At 51.0% G+C, this 23,275-nt stretch overlaps 2 protein-coding genes across 6 annotated transcripts in view; both read left to right on the top strand.

Annotated features, from left to right (window-relative positions):
• Positions 1 to 2,095, top strand: part of KIF3B (kinesin family member 3B) — a 10,798-nt gene extending 8,703 nt beyond the window's left edge. Inside the window, exon 10 of the mRNA XM_027895019.1 lies at positions 206 to 2,095. Coding sequence (XP_027750820.1) covers positions 206 to 217 — 12 coding nt within the window. The 3' untranslated portion in view covers positions 218 to 2,095. The remainder of the gene's footprint in view (positions 1 to 205) is intronic.
• Positions 2,096 to 4,891: 2,796 nt separating this feature from the next.
• ASXL1 (ASXL transcriptional regulator 1) lies at positions 4,892 to 22,848 on the top strand. 5 transcript variants are annotated; one of them, XM_027895014.1, is made up of 12 exons: positions 4,892 to 5,006; positions 9,473 to 9,555; positions 12,631 to 12,739; positions 13,829 to 13,949; positions 14,024 to 14,118; positions 14,444 to 14,537; positions 14,819 to 14,971; positions 15,365 to 15,528; positions 15,615 to 15,711; positions 16,185 to 16,290; positions 16,704 to 17,319; positions 18,030 to 22,848. In XM_027895014.1, the coding sequence occupies exons 1-12, from the start codon at positions 4,947 to 4,949 to the stop codon at positions 20,859 to 20,861; spliced, it is 4,530 nt and encodes a 1,509-aa protein (XP_027750815.1). In that variant the 5' UTR covers positions 4,892 to 4,946; the 3' UTR covers positions 20,862 to 22,848. The 5 variants fall into 5 exon arrangements, with proteins under 5 accessions (XP_027750815.1, XP_027750817.1, XP_027750816.1 ...); XM_027895016.1 differs by having other exon boundaries at positions 14,066 to 14,118; XM_027895015.1 differs by having other exon boundaries at positions 13,832 to 13,949.
• Positions 22,849 to 23,275: the final 427 nt, after the last annotated feature.

The raw sequence follows: 23,275 nt of genomic DNA on the forward strand, positions 1-23,275 counted from the left end.
GCCCTGAGCAAACTGTTCCTTAACCACTCTTTCAGCAAAGAAATTTTTCTTAATATCCAAAGTGAACCTCCTCTGGTACAAATTTTTTTGTTTATGTTTATATTTTCATTTTTACTTCCTTAGGCCGAAAACTGGAAGGAAATCGTCGGGATCCTCGTCAGCAGGCTCCCACAGTTCTCAGCTCTACCCACAGTCACGAGGGCTGGTTCCAAAGTAAAACCAGCAGCTCCTCTCCAGGGAGAGAACAGCCTTTGCCTTCTGGGAGCAGAGACAAATAAAAACCTGCAGAGAGAGCTCCCGGCCAGCCTCCAGCCCCTTTTCCTGGAGAATGGCCTTGTTGCTGTTTAACTGACTCGGGCCAGTTCCAGGGGCACTGAGCCACAGGAAGATCCGTGCTTGCAATTCAGCATTTGGCCTCTGTGGGAAATGGATTTTAGTTAGGAAATCAAAAATGCATGAGGTACGTTAAAGTGTGTTAGGAGCAATGGGAAGCATGGGGATCACCTCACAGCATCACCGTCCTCCTCCTCCTGCACCAGCCCTTCTGCATTGGGCTTTCTGGCTGTTGGGCAATAAGAAGACAGAGTTGAAAGTCATCTCAACAGAACCATCACTCCAGAGCTCCACAGTGAGAACCAAATGAGGCTAAAAAGCAGAGGGATCTGTTCGAACTCGACAAGGTGCATAGTTCTTCCTCTTCCTGCTTGAGAGATCTGGGGTTAAGGTGTTGGTCTGAACAGGCAGGCTGGCCAGTGTGTCCTCAAAAACACACAGCTGTGCCTCCCTTTAGAGCCGTAGGACAAGAAAGGGTCTTGAAAACAACTCTGTGCTGTCTAGAAAGGCAGCAGTAGAATCTGAAGTCCTTTCCTTGTTTACAGGCGTAAATAAGAGCTCCTCTGAGCTGACCTCCTACAGACCTCACCCCTACCAACAGGAACCACCTTGTCAAAGAACACCTCTGCATGCCAGTGCCAGCCCCACAGCTTTCCTCCTCTCTCTTGCCTCCCACTTTACCCCCTGGCATTTAAAACCAGTGTCCATATGACATCTTTAATGGCATATGGCCATTTTCTCATGTCCCTCACTCTTCATGGGAAATGTAGCATTGGATCAGAGCTCTTCCTGCCAGGCTCAGGCTCTCCTGGAAGCTGGGCAGAGCACTGGAACATGTAGCTGCCTTTGAGTGCACTCCTGGGAGCATGGCCCCTTCCCTTGGTGTCTAACGAGGTTCAGCATTCAGTGCCTCTTGTGCCTCACCTGTTCCAGGCTGAGCAGCTTTCCCTCTGCACCTCCCAGCCCATGCAGAGCCCACTGGGAGTGAAAGCAGACCTAACTGAGGCTGGATGATGGAAGCTAGTGTTAATTTCGGGGGTTTTACTTTGAAAACAAGGGAGGAAGAACTGCTTTTGACGGTCTCCTTGCAAAGCTGCCCTATGACTAAAGCAGCCTCGTGTAATGCCGCAGGCTTGAGGGAGGTGGAACTCCACACTAAGGACAGAGTAAGGTGTCCCTGTCTAGTGTCCCACAGCTCATTTGTAAGTTTTAGTTCACTGTATATTGAGACTTGGGATGTTACTTTTTCTGGTTGCTTTTGGCTGTCATCCTGTGAACGTTTTTTAACCTGTTCCCCTCACTGACGACTTCCTCCCGACCGACACGTGTGTGAGTGTGTGAGGACTTGCCTGGCTGTAGAAATGCTCTGATGTGTGGACTCTGCCTTGTGCTCGTTAAGTGTCCACGGAGTGACTTCACCCAGGCTGGAGAACTCCGTTCTGCTGACCCCCTGAGCGGGAGGAACCGAGCGCTCAGCACAGCTCACCTCTGCATCCTGCAGGCACGGTGCCCAGGTGAGCCAGCTGCCCAGGGGGGCCCCTAAACACCAACTCGGCTGCTGCAACCCATGGACTGCTTTCCTGGGCCACAAGGTTAATATATGGATACACATATATGCACATATAAATATATATATATATTAGTTTTGGTGGAGGAAGGAGTTTGCTAATAATTGAGAGAGCAGGCACATGACCAATTTCTTTCAACCTGAACATGGAAACCCGGCATAATCTTCCTTTTTATGACGCACTGTTTATGTCCAGAGAGCCTTTTAATTGGCTTTTTTTGCATAATGTAATATCACCTTCTCTGCCCTCTCTCCCCTCTTTCTCTCCAGCACATAATCTTCTATACTGGGACATTTTTAAAGATGATTGTATGGCGTGAGTGCTCAGAGAGTGGAAATGAAACAAGCGGGGTTTTAAAACCCCGAAATAGCAGCACAATAATTAACCACGTCTCTGTACGTACCTGTGTACACATGTTTTATGTGAATAATGCATACACAGACACCTCCGTGTCTGCACATGTGCACACTCTTCCTCAGTTGCTACTATTCCATAGGGAATTCTATATTAAACTCATATGCTGGAAACTGCCCTCGTGGCAGGGCTGGTACCGTGGAACTCTGCAGTGCAAACCTGTTTTCATGTTGATGAGCTGGTGATGTGTCAGAAAGGCTCTGCTTTTAACTCTGTAGAAATTCATTAGCAAGGTGAAAGAAACTCAGTAGGGTGGAAAACAGAATAAATCTGCATATTTAGTCATTGTATGTAAATTGGGGCTGCAGTGGAGATTTGGGCAGTGTATTCGAGGGCAATCTCGGCCTTTTACAGAAGCTTTTGGATTCTCATTCCGATGGATTTACCCTCACCAGATGCTCAGTGGCACTGATACTAAGTTAAGATACGTTGTCTTAAGCTGTACAAAAACATACTGAGCTCTGGGTTGAAGTTTTTAAGAAACATTCCTGCCGAGTTTGCCCCTCTCTGGGTGATATCTGAACCATCTGGGCTTCCTGCTGGTTAACCAAAGGCAGGAAATCCAGCCAGACCCCTGGAAGAGGCCCTGGGACAGCGTGCACCGCCACCCTTTCTTCATAGGAATGTTTAACATCCTTGTCTTTGCTCTGATCTGTATAACGGGATCTTTTTTTTAAGAAGTGGCACGGGGCAGGAGCGGGCCCTTGGTGCTGGAGCGAGCGCCGTGTGACGCTGACGCATCGGAGTTAAAGCACTTTCCGAAATCCTTAAGCCCAGCGCCTTTTTAAAAAAAACAATTTGCATGCTGCTTGAATCTTCTCAAACACACATACCTCTGCCAGAGCACCCGGGGCCGCGCCGGTGCCTTATGCAGATCAGAGCAGGCCTGTGTTCAGCCAGTTTTGGGTGTTTTAACTCTGCCCTCGCTGAGCACGCAGCGCTGGAGTTCCAGTGAGACACCTGCGGACCTGGGCCTATCCTCTCTCCTGTCTGTGCCTGGTTAAGGTGCACCAGGCTTTAAACAGTTCAGTAAGATTCCTGGGGGGTTCTGTTCATGCTGTGGATTGGAAAAGAGAACCTGCAAAAGCCATAATTAGCTGCGGAGATGGAACTGAAATGAGAACGCTGGTCCTGCCTGCTGCACTGTGCAGAGGAGGGTTGACTCTCCAGGGCCCAGGCACTTACTGCCTTCTCCAGCTCCCTTTCTTTTTGAAGAGGTGCCGCAGAATGTCCCCCTGTGGGCACAGCTGTCCGTGAGAACTCTCAGCTCCTTGGAGATACACCCACCTCCACCTTCTCTTAGGTGATCTGTAGAAAAAAAAGAACCTGTCCATAGTTCTGTCCATAGTTTTACAGCTTATATTTATTTGTATCATCTCTTTTGTCTAGGAATGTAAAGTGATCCTAAAATATGACGTGTAATAAAGTCAATAAGATTTATTGCATCTATCAAAACGTGTGGTTTTCATCGTTAATTTGGGGCAGGGCTCAGCAATTCCGTGTTTTACAAAGCCTTGTGCTGTTTTGACCTAAAAAAAAAAAAAAGTCTCTGGGTAAACTAAGTGGTAAAATGTGAGTAGAACTGCAGTGAATTTTGTAATGTGTCCAGAAGGGTCTGGAGCACAAGTCTGATGAGGACCAGCTGAGGGAGCTGGGTGGGGATGGTTAGCCTGTAGAAAAGGAGGTTCAGGGGTGACCTCATCACTCTACAACTCCCTGACAGGAGTTTGTATCCAGGTGGGGGTCGGGCTCTGCTCCCAGGTGACTAGAGACTGGAGGAGAGGACAGCCTTGAACTGTGATGGGGAGGTTTAGGTTGGACATCAGGAAGAACTTCTTCACAGAAAGGGTGGTCAGGCATAGGAACGGGCTGCCCAGGGAGATGGTGGAGCCATCGTCCCTGGCGGTGTGTGAGGACAGACTGGACATGGCACTCGGTGCCACAGTCTGGTTGATGTAGCGGCGTTCAGTCACGGCTTGAACTCGATGACCTCAGGTCCTTCCCAACCTAACCCATTCCGATTCTGTGATAACCCAGGTGCCAGAAAGCAAACAGCCGCAGCTCTCACCCGGGGGGCTATCGCAGAGTCTCGGCCACGGTCCCGCCGCCGCCCCCGGCCCCGGGCGGTGCCGCTCCCCCACCGCGGCCATGCGGCGGCAGAGGCCTCTCCCGCCATGGTGCGCGGCACCCGCCGGGACTTGTAGTCCGCGGGCCGCCTCTCTCCCGCGGCGGGCCCGCCCGCGAGGACTACAACTCCCGGCGGCCCTTGCGGTTTGTTTTCCTTCAAACCATCCAGGCACCGCCCCCCCGGTGCCCGCCCCTCCGCTCCCGCCGTGTCCCGCCGCGGCCACCGTCGCCGGGCCCTGCCGCCCCGCCCCGCTGCCGGCCCTTTGACCCCGTTGTTATGCCGGGCCCGACTCGCCGCCGCCGCCGCCGCCGCCTCCCGTAGCGCCCGGAGCCGCCCCCGCCTCGCGCCTCGCCCGCCGCGCCCGCCGCGCCCGCCCTGCCCCGCCCCGCCCCGGCCCGGCCCGGCCCGGCCGCCGCCCGCCCGCCAGCCCGCCCGCGCGTCCAACGGTCCGCGCCCGCCGCGCCCGCCCGCGCGGGAGGAGGAGGAGGAGGAGGAGGAGGAGGATGAAGGAGATGAAGCAGAGGAGGAAGAAGGAGCGCACGTGGGCCGAGGCCGCCCGCCTGGTGAGGCCCGGGGGGCGGGGGCGCTCCGGGGAAGGGGCGCGGGGGCTCGGCCGGGCCCAGGGGCCTCCCCGCCGCGCCCGGCCCCTCCCCGAGTAACGGGACCTGGGGCGCCGCCATCGCGGCCGTGGGGCCGAGCCGGGGGCCGGGCGTCTCCTGCCCGCTTGTTTCCCGTCCCCAGCCCGGTGGGAAGGGGACGCGCCCCCAGCGCGGGGCGAGCGCGGCCCCCGGCCCGCCGGGGGTGCTCCGGGGCGAGCTGCCCGCCCTGCCTCCGGGGGTCCCCACGGCCTTCTCCGGTCCCGGCTCCCGGTATGGGCTCGGGAGGTGCCGTCCCGCAGCGGGTCAGTGTGTGCCGGCCGGGGCTGCGGGGACGGGTCGGTCCATTCTCCTCTTTTCGGATGGTTTAAGGCTCTGTGGGGCGAACCTGAGCCCCTGGAGAGAGCCCGGCCCGGAGCCCGGGCACGGCTGCTGTCAAAAGTTTCTGATTTAATTAGGGTGTGGGTTCCCTCCGTGTGACGGGCTGCCCCGGAGCAGCAGCTGTACTAAACATCCCTGGTCACTTTGGGGTTAGGAGACATGGCCAAGGGTATGTCTTAGTCCTTTTGTCTTAGGGAATCTCCTTGTTGAGGTCTTCCAGGTTCCAAGCCCAACCCTGCTCCAGTGGTGCCTGTGGGAAGGCTGCTGCTGTTGGACTTCCCTCCGTGAAGTGTTTTGAATCAGATCTGTCTTGGACCTCAGTTGTGAGCTGGGAAGTGTAACAAGAAAAATAACTTCAGTTCGACCATCAGGTGCTGGTCAGAGGTTTGATTTAAGAGTCAATTCTCTCCCAGTGACACGGTGACACAGATCTGTGCGGGTGCAGGAGTGCCAGTGCATGGAGTAAGGGATGATCCAGCTGCCTGCAATCTGTGTGAACAGATCCCTGGTTTCCTCCCTGTAGCCCTGTCAGTGGTGTTTAGTATGTGTTCCCTCTGTGTAGCCCATGGACTTCTGTAGAAACAGATCTACAGGGCTTGAGGGTGGTGGTTTTCTTTGGTTTCCTCTGTTGCCGTGTGTGTGTTTTGGTTTTGCCAGCCCAGGTTATGGCTTGGAGCATATAAACATTCAGAGGAATAGTGTGGGTGAGTCCAGGGAGACTCATGTCTGGTACTGAGGATGTTGAGGATAAGTCTTTGTGCTCCTGAGTAAGATTTCTTTGGCTATTGGAGTGTTTTCTTACTGCTTGCCAGGAAGAAACCTAATCAGACAAGAATCTGTCTTCCAACAACTTGCATCATCTTTTGTGTGTAAATTATAATATTTTAGACCCACGTGGCTTTGCTTTACAAACCGAAGAAGGGCTTAGGGCAGCCTCTGTGGAACTTCACTGCGGGAGCCTGGTGATCTGGTTGGTTCTCCATCGTGCATTTCTCCTTGGGATCAGGTTCTGTGAGCCAGATGTGTCCCTGCAGGTGGCAGGGATGCTTTCCTGGTAGGGGACCCTGGGGGCAGAGGCTGTGCCTTGCACAAAGTCAGCTCATTTAAACATCCTGAGCCCTGAGAGGTGAAAAAAAGAAAAAATCAGTATTTATCTGCTGCCCAAAGCAGCACATGAGATGCTGACTTTAAAGCAGTCACCTAATACACCTCCTCAGCCTCATGTGATGGGGAAAGGAACTCTTCACACAGTCCCTCTCACCTGTCTTCTGGACAGAACCTCAGGCACAGTGGGTGCATGAGGTGTTTAAGCCTCAACAGCATCTTAGAGCCATCGATGAACCAGAAATAGAACGATCTCATACTAGATTATCCACTTACAGAGACCTGCAGTTGCGTAGCTGCACTTCCAGTTTGCAGGACTGATTGTAAATCCACTAAAAATAGATCTTTATTTCACACTAGTCTTACACATGCTCCCTGTCAAAATGCTTTTAATTTCCCTCTCTGACGTGCACTGGTGTATTTTGTATTCCTCTCAACGTTCCTGAGAATCACAGGCAAAAGTGCTTTTCAGTGTTGCTACTCCTACAGAGCCAAAGCTCTGCACGTTCCTTAAAATAAGCCTTTAAAGATTCATCTGGATGCCCAGAGCCGTGGCACTGTCCCACAGGTGCTGTCAGAGATGGATGTCCAGTAAATTAATTGAGGAAGTGATGTAAACTTCCATAATTCGGGGCACAGGATTCCTTGGCTGTGAACACTGGAGGAGGGGAAATTCTGTTTTGGGGGTAAGGAATAGCTAATGCTGAAGTTGTAGCTCTGGGTGGAAGGCTGATGTGGCAGTGGAAGTGTCAGGTTGGAGAAGGATGGAGGGCCGGCTCTGGAAGCTGGGATTTGGTGTCTAAAGCTTGCAGGATCTTCTCTTCCCCCAGTTCTTCCATTAAGGGCTCTGTACACTTAATACAGCTCTTGATTGGAAATTGTTCCCCTGAGTGCAGATTCTTTTATCCGTATGTAAATGCTCCTTCGTGCTCAGTTTTAGGCCGCGTGTTTCGCTTGCTGTGTCTGTCACTGGAGAGGGGTTTGAATAATTCCCTGATTTTTTTTTGGAACAGGCGTGTTGCGTTTGGCGGATCTCGCTGGGCTCGGGAGCGATGCGTTTCCCCGTGTCAGCTGTCTGCTGCCTTTGAGTGACGGGGTGACAGCTCAGGAGGGAGGCACGGAGACCTTGTGACCTGTGGAGGGAGGAAAAAGTGTGCTGGAGCTGTATGGAATTAATTTAGTTTGCTGCCTCCGAATATGGCTTATCACTCGCTTTGATCTTCCCTTCAAACTCTTTGTGTTTTCATTGTGTCTCAGCTCAGGTTAGTTCTCTAATTCCCCTCCCCATCCGGGTTCTCACCTCATTCTCAAATGCTTCTGAGCTTCAGGCATCTGCAAAATACCTGCTGGGTGGATATGATTTAAGAAATTCCTTTTATAGAATCACTGAACAGTTTGGATTGGAAGGGACCTTAAAGATCATCTCCCTTGCACTGCACAGGACCACTTCCACTAGACCAGGCTGTCCCAAGCCCTGTCCAACTTGGCCTTATCACAACATATCGTTGAGGTGCAGAACTGCAGTGACGTGGGTTGGGTTCTCCTTTACTGGTGGAGGGTGGGGATGGTTCGGAGGTGAAAATGGAGCCCTGCACAGCTTTGGGGTGTTTTTGCACGTGTCCTGTTGCCGTGGCTGCCACGGTGACTCACTTCGAGATGTCGCTGATGGAAATGGGGCGTTTGGGTCTCTCCAGTTGGTTCCTACACGAGTCAGAGTGAGAGGCAGCACCGTGTTGCTGACTCCTGCAGCGTGGGGACAGACAACACCGGGGCTGTGCCTCGTGTGGCCGTGACATTGGGGGAATTTAGACCAGAGTTATGATAAAAAAGTTCCCGAGCGAATTCCCATTGCTGCTTTTCGTGCCTGTTCCAGGCCGTGTCCTGCAGCTTCTCCAGGCCATGTCCCGTGCCTGTCTCACCCTGCCATTCCTCACTCAGCCCCAGGTGTGTGGAGCTCAGTGCCTTTGCATTCCGAGAGCAGCACTGTCTGCTGCTGGGGAAGGCAGGAGCCGGCGTGTGGTCGGCAGCTGTAGGGTAATCTGCTCCCGAAGAAGCAGCATGGTTTACATCTACTGCAGCTTATTTTTGCTCATTGTTTCCTGTTTATGTGGGTAATCTTCTTATCCACAGAAATGTCCGGTCCTTTCTTTGAATCCTTGAGTTCTTGCTTTTAGACATTTCGGAGCACTTAAGTTCCACAGGCTTTAAAAGAAAATCACGTAATAACCTCTTTAGTTCTTCAGCAATTCTATTCTTCATATAATATATGGCAGGATGATTTGTTATTTATTGTATTGCCTTTTAATGTCTGATTTTCCTCATTTTGTATCAGAGGCAAGCACTCAATCTTTTTTGTGTCTCCAGCCATATTTTTTTCCCAAATCCTTTACTGTTATTTTGTTCTTTTCTGAATTCTGTCCTCCTCTGACACAAATTCTGACTCTTACCCCTGGTTCCCTTCTTGGGATGGAGCAAATATGAATGCAGTGATCCAGGGAAGGTACACTATTGGACTGTATGGCCGTACAGTAATACTTTTAGTGGCAGGAAAATACTGGATGCTTTGTGGAGAGGTAGGAGAACACTCTACATCATTAAAGGTCAATGACCTGATGTTCAGTTCTGAAGGTTTATGTGGCAGCAGCTTGGTCTAATGTATACTGAAGTCTACTGGATGTCTATAGTAAAGCTTCCCCTGGGGTCAAGGCCGAATTCTGCTGCTTTTTCTCCTCCATGTTTGTATTTCAGTTCATTAGGGACCAGATGAAGGTAAAGCCTTTTGTGATGCTCACTGGGACCCTGGGGTAGCCTGAAATTTTACTGTGTGTCTTTGCAGATGAATCGAGTTCGAAGAGACACATTACTGGGTCTGGGCCACAGCTGATAGAGTAATTCTGGGAATGTAGAAGCCAATTCTGTAATGACACATGGTCTTTCTGTCTTTTCAGGTGCTGGAAAATTACTCTGATGCTCCCATGACCCCCAAACAGATTCTGCAGGTCATAGAGGCTGAAGGACTAAAGGAAATGAGGTTAGTATTGATGATCTTGCCTAAACCAGCGTGGAGCATGGGGGAGGCAGCGTCTGAAGGCTTGTGTTGCTTTGTGCAGTTCTGCCTCATGCCCAGCCCACTTTGCTTCCCTTTTTTTCTTTCCAGCCTAGTAATTTCAGATGACAGCACAGACATTTATGTACAGGTTGTGGGGCTTTTTCTTTGACAATAACTGGAAGCTGTGGATTTTTTTTTACAACACAGAGAGTCCCTTCACCCGTCTATTGTGAAATAAATGCCTCCTGCAGATCAGACCCCTGCATTGTGCTGTACTTACACCACTCACTCGCGTGGTTCTCTCACGAGTAGCTCCCAGCAGTTTCTGCTATTGTGACTCGAGTTTGAGAATGATTTAAGTTTTGTCTCCTCTGATGCTTCATTTCCAGAGCAGACATTATGTGCTGGGAGACTCAAGTCAGTCTTCTTTGTTTTGTGTCACTACACTGGCTGCTGCTCAGATTCTCGAGCACTGAGAGAGCGCAGCTCACACGGTTGTGCCTCTTGACATTGATGCCCATCTCAGAGTGGGTTTCATATGGAAAAGAACTTGATACAGAGCCTTGGAAAGGGCAGAAGTGGGAGACTGCTTTCCTTGGTTAAGTTCCTGTGAGCTTCCATCTGTTTCCATGACAGTAGTAGAAACACAGAGTGTCTTGCAGCTCAAAGAAAGTGGGTAACTGTGATAGTCCAAAAAAAAAAAGGAAGTTTGACTATCAGAGACAGAAAAAGCTGCTGCCCAAGGAGGGCCTCCTGGGGAATCTTTTCTTTTTCTAGTCTTGCTTCCCCCTCCCCTTGTGTGTGTGGACTATTTTCCACCCTGATATCTGCATTTCCTCAACCTGTACTTTACCCACCTACAGAAGGTAAATTGATTTCTCCTGGGACCTAAATGTTAGCTTGTTTCTGCTCCTCATTTGTGTGAAATCAGGAAACAGCTGGGGTGGTTTAAATAGTGAAAATCAGTGACGTGTACAGAAGTGTTGGGTGTGGGACCTGCCCTTGTTTGGAGAGGTGCAGGGCCCATGTCTGCAACTCCATCAAATTTGGAGCTGTTGGAATGCCCACCTGCCAAGGGCTTACCAGAAGGGTGGAGAGGGACTTTTCACAAGGGCACATAGTGATAGGATAAAGGGGAATAGCCTTAAGGTGAAGGAGGGTAGATTTAGATTGGATATTAGGAAGGAGTTCTTTATTGTGAGGGTGGGGAGGCCCTGGCACAGGTTGCCCAGAGAAGCTGTGGATGGCCCATCCCTGGAAGTGTCCAAGGCCAGGTTGGACAGGGCTTGAAGCAACCCGGGATAGTGGGAGGTGTCCCTGCCCGTGGCAGGGGGGTTGGAATGAGATGAGCTTTAAGGTCCCTTCCCAACCCAACCCATCTTTGGATTCTATGATCCTTGTTGAGGAGATCTTCACCTGTTTGGTTATGGACAATGGTTTCGCAGCCATGCGTAGAATTCAGACAGATTTTAATGAGGACTTTCATACAGTTTTGCTTTAATCAGTCCTGTGCAACTCTCACATCAGTCCTGCTACCTAAGCAGGCAGTTGCAGATCTCTGTGCACAGGCTGTCCTCTGCCAAAGGTAATAGCAGGGCTCTTCACACAGAGAAATTATCCTCTGCTTTCCCGGTTTTTACAAGTGGCCTGTCACACTGTATAAGTAAAGACCAGACTTTGGAGCATGTGTCAGGTTAAATCCCACAAAGCTAACTAATTCCTTTAAAGGTCGGTGGTTTCCCTTGGGATATCTGCTTTTCCTTCCCCGGTCATTAATTTTCTGCTGTAAAAAAAGATTGTTTTCTTCGGAGCACGATTGTTCACAGAATAAAGGCGGTGAGCCTGCCTGGTTCAACGTGCAGCCGGCTTTGCTGCTGCTTGTATAGAAGCCCTTCCTGAAACTCCATTTCCTGAAGGAAATAGCTCAGTGCCTCGAGATGTTTTTCCCTCTGAATCAGTCCTGAGGTGGAGCTCCCCAGTTCAGGGGTCGCGCTGCTCTGCCAGGAGGGCCGTGTTCCGTATGGGACACTGATGTTCCCATGAGGCTGGTGCTGGACACAGGACGCTGGGCCCAGCACCATACTGAGTTTAGCTACTTCAGCAGAGTTTTAACCACTTGCTTTTCTCTTGTTTCGGGGAGGAACTACTTACTTTGATGTTTTCATACAGCTCTGTGGCTGGTGAGTGTGCTGGTAAACACAGAGGGGAAAGCACTGTCTGACAGGACACCAGGCTGGAAATTTTATTCATATTATCTAAAAGTGATACAGGCTAACTCTGCCTGTTGCCAAGACCTGTGAAGGAATGTCCAAAACCCAAACACATTCAGGTTGGAAACAGAGTGTTCTAAGTTTTTCAATTTGAGGATGATTTTCTTAGAAATATTTTATCTAAATCCAGTTTTCGGTTTCGCTTTTACTAAGAATGCAGTCGGGGCTGCTGTAATGTCTCTTCCAGATAACTTTCTGCCTGTACGTGTGGGACTGAGTGGAAAACACAATATTACGTGGCACAGCAGCTCCATTGGTGTGAGTGTGGGATGGGGCTTTAACCAGGGTGTTACACAGGACCAGTGAGTGCATCAGAGCCATCATCTCGAGCTCTGCTCCTGCAGTTTGGTTTGTGACCTGTCAGGGAGACATTCCAGTAACGCGTGTGTGTGTGTGTGCAGTTTGTTTACGTCTTTCTACTGCTGAGTAAATCTGGGGTTTTTGTAAAAGTCAATCCAGGACTGAAGGTTTCAAGCAGAGGAGGGGAGGAAACAGGTAATAAAAGTCAGAAATGTCTAAAACCAGACGAGGGTAACTTAAAATTGGCGTCACGTTTCCTGTTTGCTGCCGATGGCTTGGTGTGATGCACTGAGGCTGATGCACAGGTCAGAATGAAAGCAGTGACACTATTCTGACTGAAGCTTCCGTCCCATAAAGTTTATGACATCACCTCTGTTCCCCTCTGTCAGCTAAATGTTGCCCTTTTAACCAGATCAAGAAATCAGGGGCTGTTTTCTTGATAAACCCATCTCTTAACCTATTCCCTCTCTTCCTTCCTGCGTTCCAGTGGCACGTCCCCCCTAGCCTGCCTCAACGCCATGCTGCACTCCAATTCCCGGGGAGGGGATGGGCTCTTCTACAAACTGCCTGGACGCATCAGCCTTTTCACACTCAAGGTAAATGCTGAGCTCTGCTCCCAGGTGTGAGTTCTGCTCCTTGTGCGGGGCTGAGTGTTACCTGCCGCTGAGCATCAAGGGGCAGTGTGCTGCAGGTGAGACTGTCATGTGAGAGAGGGGCTGGAATTCATTATTTCCTTGGAGCTTGTACCTTTCAGCTGTATTCAGCATCTATGATAAATAACTTTTAATATACCCCAACTTTTTCTTGAATTGCACAAGGAAGATAAATCCTCCTATTGCAGTACCTGGTGTTCCACTCAGGTGGCTGCTTATTGGAGCAGTCCTGTGCACTCCCTTGCTGCCAGCCACAAGGGAAAACAGCCGGCCAAGGAATTAAATTGGTCCAAGAGTTTGTAGCAACAAGTAAAATCTTGATAGGAAAATGCAGATTTATTTTTTTGGTTGGTTGTTTTGTGTTCCACCACATTGAGTGTTGTTTAGCATCAGTGTTTTCCTCAAATCTTGAGGTCTCTCTGGAACATGTTTTTTAATTTTTAGTTTATTGTCCCAGTTATCTTAAATATTGAAAATGTTTCTGGTCTTGGGCTTTCCTTTTGCGTTGTTTTGTACTGTTGGATTCCCTGGTAAGTATCAGCTTGATAGACAACAGATAGCTGTTTCATTTCCATATATTTTCTGTTGTTAGAAAATCTTGTTGAATCACCCTATTTTGCTGAAAATAGATGGCATTGAAATTGCTTTGCTTGTACAAGTAGAAAAAAAAAGCTCCTAAGCTTACTGTCTTAGTATTTGGCTCCTCTGATGCAACCCATTCTTTCTTAGCAAGAATGAGATGCTTCTTTTTAGTAGCATCTCCTTGCTTACAAAAAAATTTGACAAATGATTCATCTTTTTATTAAATTAATTGCTATTAACCTGATATTTTGGGTGTGTGAGTTACTTGTCTAGGAGGGGGCTGTGAAGTGCTTGTAGTTTAGGTGACTTCTGTGCTGCTGTGAGCCCAAATGTACTTTAAAATATCTTTCTGCATCGAGGATTAAAATTAAGGTTAAACGCTCCCACTGGTGTCGGTCTGGGAGGGAGGGAGGGAGGGCTGTACCCACCTCAGTTGTGTTTCCCCTCTAGAAGGATGCCTTGCAGTGGTCCCGGAACCTGTCAGTGCCAGAAGGGGAGGAGCTGGAGGACACAGCGGATGCAGAAAGCTGTGGGTCCAACGAAGCCAGCACTGTGAGTGGTGACAACGATGGTAAGTGTCTGGTGGCATTAACCCTAAGCTCTAGGGCCTACTCCTGTGTCTGACTGAGAGCCCATCTCTTTCAGTGTCTCTTGATGAAACCTCCTCTAATGCCTCCTGTTCCACAGAATCTCAGAGCAAGGGACCTGCTACCAGGGAGAGCTACAGAACTGCTTCCCAGGTAGGAAAAAGTGGGACTAATGGGAAGGGTGAAGCCTCTCAGGGGGAGCTCTTGTTGCTGCTGGGGGTGGTGTGACAGGGACTAGTTGTGCACAGGTGCCTCAGAGTTGAGGGGCTGTCTCCTTGGAGGAGCTGGCAGGATGGGGAGGGATCATGTACAGGAAGGCAAACTTGAATTCTCTGCTAGTCCTGAGTATAATGACACCTGAAGATTTGCCTGGGAGCCAGGCAGTTCTTTAACCAAAGAACATGCTGTTTAGATCATTTTACCCTTCCCTGATGTCCTCATTCCTTCTCTTTGTTTCTGGTTTCTATCTGGCCTGCAGACAACCAAACAGAAGAAAAAGACGGGTGTGATGCTGCCACGGGTGGTGTTAACCCCGCTGAAAGTAAACGGGGCACACATGGAGTCTGCCTCGGGTGAGCATGGCTTTGGGAGGGGGTTCCTGCTGACCTCACAGACCTCTCTCAATCTCCCAGTCATCCGTGTTTGCCTGAGGATTTCTGTAATGCCTGCTGAGAATGAGTGTGGCTGCAGAGAGTTGTGTGCGTGTGTAACTCCATCAAAATAGCTGGTACCTGGGCAATACCCTGTTATAGCAGATCTCTTAGTAACAGATAATTCCTGCATGTTCAACCACCCTCCCAGTTGAACTCTGGCTGGGTTTTGTGTATTTTTATGAAGTTGGTTTGCTTTTTAGGGTTCACAGGAAGGCACGCTGACGGAGAGAGCAGCAGCACATCCAGCAGCAGCAGCAGCTCCTTGGCCTTGTGCAAAACCAGCCTGCGCAGTCGGACAGAGATAAACAGGGATCCTCCACAGCTGCTGAGGGGCATCCGAAAGCCCACGGCTGGTATGTGCTTCTGGTTACAGGTAGAAGAATAATCGGTGGTGTTGAATCTGAGAAAAGAGCACCAGAATCTCTTCCCCCAGGAGGCATTTGATGATCTGAGGTCTCAAGCCAGGCTTTCCACCCTGAACATTAGCGAGACAATGGCTTAAAAGTTTGCCTGGTCTGAAGAGAAGCATCGAGAATTGTACCTGAATATGGCAGAACTGTGACCTCATATTAAAATTCCATTCTATTAATTACTGTGCTGGAGTCATTCTTCACACTTGCATGCTGCAGTCTTTCTCGCCTCTCTTGCTCCTTTTGCTGTAGCAGTTTAAATTAATTTCTTCCCCATCATACTGAAATACTTACATAAAACAATGTTAATTTTATTTGCCTGTCCTTAAACTGCAGGGCAAATGAAACGGAACAGGGGTGAGGATATTGACTTTGAGACCCCTGGCTCCATCCTCGTCAACACAAACCTGCGGGCGTTGATCAACTCCAGGACCTTTAACGCGCTCCCGTCGCACTTCCAGCAGCAGCTGCTTTACCTCCTGCCCGAAGTCGATAGACAGGTACGAGCACTCGGGTGTTTTCCCTTCTCTGGTTGCCTCCTGAGTGTGGAGCAGCTGGAGCAGACGTGTCCTGTGTGTCCTGGCAGGTTGGGGCTGACGGGCTGATGCGGCTCAGCGGCAGCGCTCTCAACAACGAGTTCTTCACCCACGCCGCGCAGAGCTGGAGAGAGCGGCTCGCCGACGGTGAGTGGCTCTGCTTTCCCGGGGAGTAGGTGCTCATTTTGTGGGATTTGTGTTTCTCTTTTGCACTTAACGAACAGAAATGTAGAGCAGCTTTTCTACGTATGCAGCTCTGTCACCCCCTACTTTTCGTCTTACTTTTTTTTTTTTTTTCCCCCCCTTTAAAATCAAAGGTGTGATTTCGTTTTGGTGCCATGGGACTTTCAGAGCTAAGTGGTGAAGGTATAAAGTAGTGCCAGACTTGATGGCCTGTGTCTGGTTAAACATGATTTTTTCCAGACTTACTTGAGGCTATGTGACCACCATCCTTACGGAGCTGCAGGCAGCACATGGATCCGGAGTAGGGTGGGGAGCAGGGTGGTAACAGCCAGTCTGTCCTTCATATATGGAGCTGCTATACTGTCCAAACGCTAGAGGTTGCATTTGCAGAATCAGTTTTGTTTAGAACTGAATTTCAGTCTCTTGCTTCCATGTAGGTGAATTCACCCACGAGATGCAAGTTCGAATCCGGCAGGAGATGGAAAAGGAAAAGAGAGTAGAGCAATGGAAAGAGAAGTTCTTTGAGGACTATTATGGACAAAAGTGAGAAATTTTACCTTGTCTATCCTGTTTTATCCATGTTTATGCAGGTGGCAGGATGTTGTTTCTGTTTGACAATACCTGAGCAGATGCAGCATGAACTCCTTGAAGAATACAGGTTGTCAGGTGAATCGATCCAGCTGTCGCTCTGGGAAAATCCTTTGTGGAATTGACTGGGTCGTAGAATTTTGTAACCCATCTATTTTGTTTCCAAGACAGGTTAATTATTACAAATATTTACATTTTCTTATTTTTCTCATCCCCTGTGGTAGCAATGTGGTGAATGTGTGGGTTCTCCCCTTGCAGGGTGAGTTAACAAGGGTTTGAGGAGTCTCTGCCCATGGTGGTTGCTATTCAGTAACACTGAAATCAACCTGGGCTTTAGGTCTTAGCTGGTTTTTGTGCTTGCCCCGTAGGTTGGGCCTGACCCAGGAGGAATCCCAGGAGCAGAATTCGGTGCAGGAAGATGCTGAGAACAGGACAGAGCTGCCTGTTAAAGGAGAAGCAAGGCTGCCTCGCGGGCCGACCACGCGGCAGAGGGACGGACGCTTCCGGAAACGCTCCCGGGCCGACCTGCGGTGCCGGGCCAGGAGGAGCCTGTACAGACTGCGGGAACCCGAGCACACGGAGGCTCCCAAAGAACCTGCTCCCGTGGGGCCAGATTCCTCCCTCCATAAAGAGCCAAAGCCTGAGACAGACCTGAAGAAAGAGGATCTGACCAGCCCCTCAGCTGCAGGACTGAAGGCAGAGAGTTTGGAGCTGAACCTCTCTCCAGAGACTTCCAAATCACACAGCAAGTCGGAAGATCCGTCTTTGGCAGCTGGGAACAGAATTCCCAGTTTGCCCCAGGAGAACTCTGCTCAGGAGTCCAAGGAGCAGAAGAGGAAAAGCTTTGAGGAGTCTGCCTCCACGTCCTTCCCCGAAAAGAAGCCCCGGCTTGAAGATCGTCAGTCCTTTCGTAACACAATTGAAAGTGTTCACCCAGAAAAGCCACAGCCTACTAAAGAGGAGCCCAAAGTCCCACCCATCCGGGTAAGAAAGAGCTTTAGAGCTGCTTGGTGTCTCAGGTCTGCCATGCTCAGTAGCATCAAAACGTTGCTAAAATGTCAAGTGTTGCCACCTTTCGGGAAGGAGTCGAAAGGTTTCACTGGTAGAGCTGGCGAAGTGCCTCTGATTGCCACAGTCTGCTGTCGTATTTAGACAGGCAAAGAATGTAAAATCGTCCCAAGGTCTTTGCACAAGAGCACGGGGTAACCTTGACTTGCTCCCTTCATTGGCATTTCTGTGGATACAGAAAGACCTTCAAATCGTGTTCATTATCCTGTGTAGTTCCTCAGTTCCCATTTTTTTTTTTTTTTTGACAGAATCTCAGTATTCCTTCTGACTTTTCCTGTTTTGACTAGAGATACCCATTTTGGTAGCTCCAGGGTAGTCATCCTGGTGTAGGGGAGAACAGTTTGGTATGTCTGAAGACGTGAGTGTAAATAACTTGCTTTGTATTTGCCTGCGGGCTCCGGTAAAACAGTATTAGTGTGAACTGAGCTTTACAGAGCACGGAGCAGAGGTTGCAGAAACAGGCTGCTTCTCTGTATAAAGTAGTTCCTAAGCTGAAATTTGAAGTTTTTTTGTTGAATTCTTGTGAGAGGAATTGTGATGAGAACTGTGATAAGCAGATGCCGGTAAAGCGCATTTCACCGGAGGCGGTCAGTATCGGAACCAACCGCTCTTCCCTTTTCTTTCAGATTCAACTTTCACGTATTAAACCACCCTGGGTGGTTAAAGGTCAGCCCACTTACCAGATCTGCCCCCGGATCATCCCCAGCTCGGAGCCCTCCGGCCGGGGCCGCCCCGGGGCCCGGACCCTCGCAGACATTAAGGCCCGTGCTCTGCAAGCCCGAGCCCAGCGCGAAGCCGCCGCCATCGGAGGAGGGGGTGGCCCAGGCGGGGGGAGAAGCACCGATGAAGGAGGAGGTGGAGGAGAATCCGGCAGGCGTTCCCAGCACAGGAGATCCAAGAGAGCTCATGGAAAGCGCGCGGCAGATCTACAGCGAGCACAACTACAGTCGCCTGTTCCTCTGAGCGGAGGGAGGGCTGACTCTGAGGGGGCCAGCATGAATCCCTGCCTCTCTTCCAGACAAGACCCCTCTTCCTCAAAGAGCGAAGGGAGTGGCCTTCCAGGCTGTGCTGCAGGTGCTGGCTCAGGGGACACTCAGCCCGGCGATGGGTCACCCAGGAGGCCATTCTGTGACTCTGTGACTGGGTCATCCTTGGACAGTGTGACTCCTGAGAGGCCGGAGGAGAGCCCTGAGCAGCTCCTCTGTGACCCAAGGACCGAACCCCCACCTTGTGCTGCATCTCAGGAGAGCACAAAGCTGGGCTGTGCAGTTCCCGTGGTGGCCGGTCTGTGTTCTGGGGGGCAGGGAGCAGGGGTCAGTCCTACGGGAGACAGGGCTGTGGTGGAACTCGGAGGTGTTGGTGCTCCCACCACACAGCTGGATTATCCTTCTGATGGAAAGGAAAATTCCTCCAGTTGTCCTTTTCCGCCAGAGTTGTCATCGGGTGGTACAGAACGCCATGATCCAGAGACGGTGTCTAGGTTTAGGCTTAACAACTCCAAAGCGTTTATGGAAAAATGTGTTGCTGATACCTCCAAAACGGCAACTGCTGGAGTGAAGAAAGTGATCCCTGTGGCGTGTGACGCTGCCCAGCTGCAGGCAGGGAAAGGCAGTGATGGCAAACAGTGTTATGAAGAACAAAATGCAGAGGCCCCGGCGCAGCCCTCTGTGCTTGGTGGCTTCATTTCTCAGAGTAGGATAGACACCTCTGAAAAACTCCTGCAGCCGAGGGAGAGGTGCCCCAGAACTGAACCGGGAAACGCACACCAGCCCCTGGGAGAGACGCAGGAGCTGAAGGCAAGAGGAGATGAGGAAGTCCAGAGTACCCACAGTGAAACTACAGACACTGCGTCTGACTGGGAAGGGGACGTGCCTGATGAGAACGTGGAGGTGGAGGTGCGCTTCAGAAGTGTCAGCTGCAGGGAGGCGGCTGGGAAAGGCTCTTCCTGTCACAGCAGCAGTGAGAGGTGCAATGGGATTAGGTCAAAATCGTCTGTGGAGGCAAATAGTCCGGCCTGTGCTGGGGACCCTCCTGCACCCCCGTCCCAGAGGTGGGGACCCCCCGGCTCTGCTCGGCCCGCGTCCTCCATCGAGACCAACAACCCCCTGGTGATGCAGCTGCTGAAGGGGAAGCTTCCACTGGAAGAGGTTCTCCCAGTGTCTCACGTCGACATCAAGCTGGAAATTGCGCAGCCGGTGCTGGAGAAGCAGTCGGAAAGCCTCTCCCTGCAGCTGGACAGAGGCAGCAGTCGCTACTTCGGCGAAGAATCTTCGCCAGAGGTAGGAATAAAGACAAGTGCCCGAAGCAGGAGCGATGACATCCACTCAGTGAGATCTTCCACAGATCCCCAGGAAAAGACGTGTGGATCGGGGGCAGCATTGCCTAGAGCAGAGGATCAGGCTGTTCCAGAAAAACATTCCAAAGTCGACTCGACTTCAAGCTGCCAAGACCAACTGGCAAATGTGGCAAGTGCCTCTCTGAAGCCTGAAGATGTGGGCCCTCGGGAAAGGCAATTTTCTTCCTGTAGCTTTGAGGAGCAGAAGGAGTTGTCCAAGGTCCACCGGGTGCCACAGCACAACCCGTTAACGAGTGTCGTGGCAGGTAAGAGCCCGGAGCAGCTGAACGCCTGTACGGAGCCTCGGTTTTTATCTCCAGCTGTAACTGCTCTTGGACCAAACCAGACAGGAGGTGCATCAGTCAATAAAAATTACAGTGGAGGTCAAGGCAAAAAGCTCTTTGGTTCTGGTTTTCCCTCCAACCCCAGCGTGAGGCTGCATCATTCCAGGGCTTTGGATCACGGTTCAGCCATGGGAACCTTGTCGCCCAACAAACAGATTCCCTTGGACAAGGGCTGTGCACTGGGAGAAGGAATCCCAGCTGCCAGGGAGGAATGGACTTCAAAGCAGCACAGCAGCACTCCGGGAGGGATCAGAAATGAGAATGTGCTGGTGTGTGGCAGCCCAGCCAAGAGTAACGCAGAGAACAGGGGGGACGCAGCCCAGCACCCCACGGAGCTGGCCGGGCACACACAGAGCGAGCCACTGGTCATGGACTGGCCTTTCTTCAAGTTTTCAAGGGATCCAGGGAAAGGACAGAGTCACCCTTTGGAGCCTTCGTCCATCCCCTCTCAGCTCAATATCAAGCAAGCGTTTTATGGGAAGCTTTCGAAGCTGCAGCTTAATTCCACCAGCTTTAATTATTCATCCAACACTCCGGCTTTCCCCCGGGGCCTCACTGGGAGCGTGGTGCAGCTCGCCCACAAAGCGAACTTTGCAGCGGGCCGGGGCACGGCCCTGGCTGTGCAGATGTTTGCTGACAGCAGCAGCGTGGAGGAGATCTCCTTCCAGTGCTCGTGCAGCCTCAAGGCCATGATCATGTGCAAAGGCTGCGGCGCCTTCTGCCACGACGACTGTATAGGACCCTCTAAGCTCTGTGTATTGTGCCTTGTGGTGAGATAATAAATTATGGCCATGGGACAGGTTGTATATTCAGTTGTGTGTATTTTGATAATGACTGATCCTAACGCCTGTACACAAAAGTACACAAAGTACTCTCTGTTCATAGTAGAAACGCTGTTACACTTTGTTTTGGTGAGGAGAACGTTGACCTGCCTTTCCCGTGGAGATCGACAATGCAGAGCCTGTTCCTGCTCGCCGTGACACCCTGGTCTGGGTGGGCTGTGCCCCGTGGGAGTGACCCTGCTGCTTCCTGCTGTCCTGGAGTTGCCAACTGTGCTCTGGTACCACATGCTGAGGCTGACGCCGGGGGGAGAGGCCGTTCGCTGTGGCAATCCATGGACCCTCTGTGGAGGAAATCCTTCCATCCAAAGGAACTGGAAGAGGGTGTTTGCTATTTCAGGGCTGTGTGAGGTGAGGCCCTACAGTCTTCCACTCTCCCCTTCTGCCATCTCCATTCCTGGTTTGTGTGGGAAGTGCTGCTGTGCAGTGAGTGTAAGCAGAGAGCTGCCCTGCAGTGATGGTCCGGCGTGGTTTTTGGATGCTGCAGCAGACCATGGTGCCCAGGGACGTGCCCCGCAGGTGGCTGTGGAGCCGCGTACAGCCCACCGTGTGCCAGATGGAGCTGATGTGGAGGATGCAAGAAGAAGAGGGGGGAAAAAAATTTGGGGCAAGTGCCAAGCAAATGCCTTCTGCTGGCCTGCAGGAAGCTGTGTGGCTGGGGAACTGCCTGGCTGAACTCCTGGCCCAGCAGCTGTGCCTGCCTCCTTTGGCCAACTTCCACAAACTGCTGTGGAATGCTGGAGGTTCCCTGGAGCTCTTGGCTGTGGGCAGTGCGCTCTGCACTGCAGCCCTGTGGTGAGGACCTGAACCCCACAGCAGCTGAGCTGCAGGCATCTGTGTGACCATCACCTAACATTTTAAGCAGTGTTCTTTCCTCTTTTCTTTTTCTTTTTTTTTTTTTTCTTTTTTAACTTTTTTTTATATTTTCATTCTTGGATGTATAAAATGAATTATTTGGCTCCTGTAAGTATCCTCTCTGCATCTGTTTGATCATGTATTTATATGTTGTACACAGTACTGGCCAACTCTGTAAATGGATGTAATGTACATAGAGCATAAAGGGGTCTTTTTTCTTTCTTTTTTTTTTTTTTTTTCCCCCTTGGATTTTCAGGCTCTACAGCAGTATTGCATTAAAGTGGTGTTAGTTATTGTCAGAGCCACTGTATTCTGTCTTGCCTGACATGAGGCTCACCACACAGAGGTGTCTGGGTTCCGACAGCCTCCCCGTGCCCGGGTGGACTGTGCTGTGCGGGCTCAAGGATGACCAGGTGGGATTTGCCGACCCCAGCAAGTTCACCGGTTCCTCCTCTAAGCTCTTGGTGGTTGTTGCTGCACCCGAGCTCCCAGGGATTGGCTGTGCCTGTGCTGCAGGAAGGTGAACGTCCTTGTGCATCCACAGAGGGAGAGCAAAACTGCAACCCTCCTCCTCTTCGGAGCAATTCCTCATCAGGAGCGAATTGCTTCAGTGAGGGGGAGAAGCCGCTGGTTTATTCAAGTGGGCAGTAGCAAGAGTTTTTAGGGGGTTTATTTTCATTTGGTTTCTTCCTGTCCCTCTTCCAGCTCCATCCTACCTCCCTTCACCATGCACTTTTTTTCAGGCGTGCAAGTTCCTCTTTTCAGACACAAGCCTGAGGGGTGCAACAAGTTGAGTCCCCAAGACGGTTTATCCTTAATGCATCCAACAGCCTCATCCCATGGGAACGAGAGCCCGGCCCGCGTGGCACCCCAGCCTGGGCAGGGCTGCGATGTTGGTGGGGGCGAGCGGAGGTTTGGAACCTGCTTACCAAAGATGGGGGGCTGGCTCTGCCTCCTGGGGGGCCACTGCAGTGTTCAGCTCAGACTGGTCTGGGGGCAGAGCCCTCGGGGGGAGGGGGCCTGCTCGTGTCTGTCCCTTGTGCTATTGGAAAAATAAACACTGTAAAATCTGCTGGTGTGGTTTCAGTCCTTTTTTCTCAAGTCCTCCTCTGTGCTGAGGCAATGTGGGTTTTCCTCTCTTTTAACTGGGAGTGTTCCAGAGCTCTGCTCGGGTCACTGGCTGGGGGCTGTGTTGCTACTTGGCTTCATGAAATCCAGTTTTATGCTCTTACAGAACATGAAGATGGTGCAGCTACTGCAGAGATGCTGTGAGGCTCTTGGGGAACAGACACCCTGAAGGCTCTGAAAGCCACAGTGGGGCTGAGGGACAGGGACCCCCACAGTCACAGGGCATCCCTGCCCTCCTTGGGTGATGCCCGTGGGCAGCAGCACCGAGACTGGTCCCAGGGTCATGGCAGGTCTGCTGTTCCTGCCCTCATTGTTGGATAAATGAATCTAAAAATGTTTCTCAAGAGCATAAACAGGTGCTGCCAATTACA

This window comes from Empidonax traillii, unplaced genomic scaffold (assembly GCF_003031625.1).
Source record: "Empidonax traillii isolate 1590-97213 ecotype Southwest subspecies unplaced genomic scaffold, ASM303162v1 scaffold448:size1359114, whole genome shotgun sequence".
Classification (NCBI taxonomy): Eukaryota; Metazoa; Chordata; class Aves; order Passeriformes; family Tyrannidae; genus Empidonax; species Empidonax traillii.

Bases quoted from the DNA above. Each gene is read 5' to 3' on its own strand.
- ASXL1 (XM_027895014.1), top strand. From the start codon at position 4,947: ATGAAGGAGATGAAGCAGAGGAGGAAGAAGGAGCGCACGTGGGCCGAG. The intron at 14,119-14,443 runs GTAGGAAAAAGT...TCTGGCCTGCAG, and splicing joins GCTACAGAACTGCTTCCCAG to ACAACCAAACAGAAGAAAAA. The intron at 15,712-16,184 runs GTGAGTGGCTCT...GCTTCCATGTAG, and splicing joins GAGAGAGCGGCTCGCCGACG to GTGAATTCACCCACGAGATG.